Source organism: Cynoglossus semilaevis, chromosome 8 (assembly GCF_000523025.1).
Source record: "Cynoglossus semilaevis isolate Cse_v1.0 chromosome 8, Cse_v1.0, whole genome shotgun sequence".
Classification (NCBI taxonomy): domain Eukaryota; kingdom Metazoa; phylum Chordata; class Actinopteri; order Pleuronectiformes; family Cynoglossidae; genus Cynoglossus; species Cynoglossus semilaevis.
Genome location: NC_024314.1, coordinates 15,071,257 through 15,072,307, shown reverse-complemented (window position 1 = coordinate 15,072,307; position 1,051 = coordinate 15,071,257). Strand labels below are relative to the sequence as shown.

Here is a 1,051-nt window from a genome sequence, read left to right as displayed (position 1 = left end):
TGTTGCGGTGGAACGTGGGACCACGAGACGTGGACAGTTGAGCGGTCGGTCGTTCTGGACCAAGAAGATCAACTGTGATCTCAGGAAAGCTCCATAAACGTTGGTCATTATTATTCATTAAAAATAAATAATAAAAAAAAATACAAACAAGAACTGAACTAAAACAACGACAAAAAGAAAAGTGATCCAACGTCAGAATCAGCTCAGAGTGAGCAAAGGAGGAAGGAAAAAAAAAAGGTTTCATGCAAAAATCAGTTCAAATGAACACGAGCCTTCTGTTAGCTTAGCACTACAGGTTAGCGGTTAGCCAGCGTCAGATAAAAAGGCTAAACGCTAACGAAAGAGTCAAGAAGACAAAAGCTAAAAATGTGTGTGTGTGTGTGTAGAACTCACTCTTGTAGGTTATTCTGGTGATGGTGTCTCTGTTCAGCATCCTGTTCAAGAAGGAGTTGGACGTCTCTGAAATCTGAGGACAGACAAAAGATTCAGCTGAGGACAAACACAGTCTGCTGACCCAGTCCTGGCAGAGGGACAGGTCCACCTGTTGCTAATATCACTAGTTAAAACCCTGAACTTTGACCTTTGACCTTGGTCAAGATGTCTCCTCTTTTCTTCTTGTTTTAGAATTAATTCTCTTCTCCACCAGATTTCCCATCATGCACTGGGTCACACCAACCTGAAACGAAGCCTTGGAGGAGACCCAGACCAGACAAACATCAGACTGGATTCAGGTGTCTCACCACAGAACAAGTGTGGCTCAACATGAGGTTCTCTACCAAACACACTGCTCCTCCTCCTCCTCCTCCTCCTCCTCTTCCTCTCACCTTCATGAAGATGGAGATGATGACCAGACCGTTGGGACTCCTGGCAGCCTCCGTGTAGTTGCTGTACAGTTCATGGTTGTAGTGGATCAACTGGACCTGGAACCAAAGGAGACCACGGTCAGAACTGGACCGAGGTCACCGTGACACACACACACACACACACACTGGTCCTCCTCCTCCTCCTCCTCCTCCTCTCTTCATCTTCAGAACTGAAACAACTGTATCTG

The 1,051-nt window shown here is 45.8% G+C and overlaps 1 protein-coding gene across 2 annotated transcripts in view; it reads right to left on the bottom strand.

Annotated features, from left to right (window-relative positions):
* The window catches only part of ca10a (carbonic anhydrase Xa), a 60,291-nt gene that overhangs the window by 4,120 nt on the left and 55,120 nt on the right, over positions 1-1,051 (bottom strand). For both annotated transcript variants that reach the window (XM_008314888.3, XM_017034815.2), the window contains exons 5-6: positions 825-920; positions 394-466 (exon numbers count right to left, since the gene is read on the bottom strand). In XM_008314888.3, the coding sequence (XP_008313110.1) occupies positions 394-466; positions 825-920 (169 nt within the window). The remainder of the gene's footprint in view (positions 1-393; positions 467-824; positions 921-1,051) is intronic.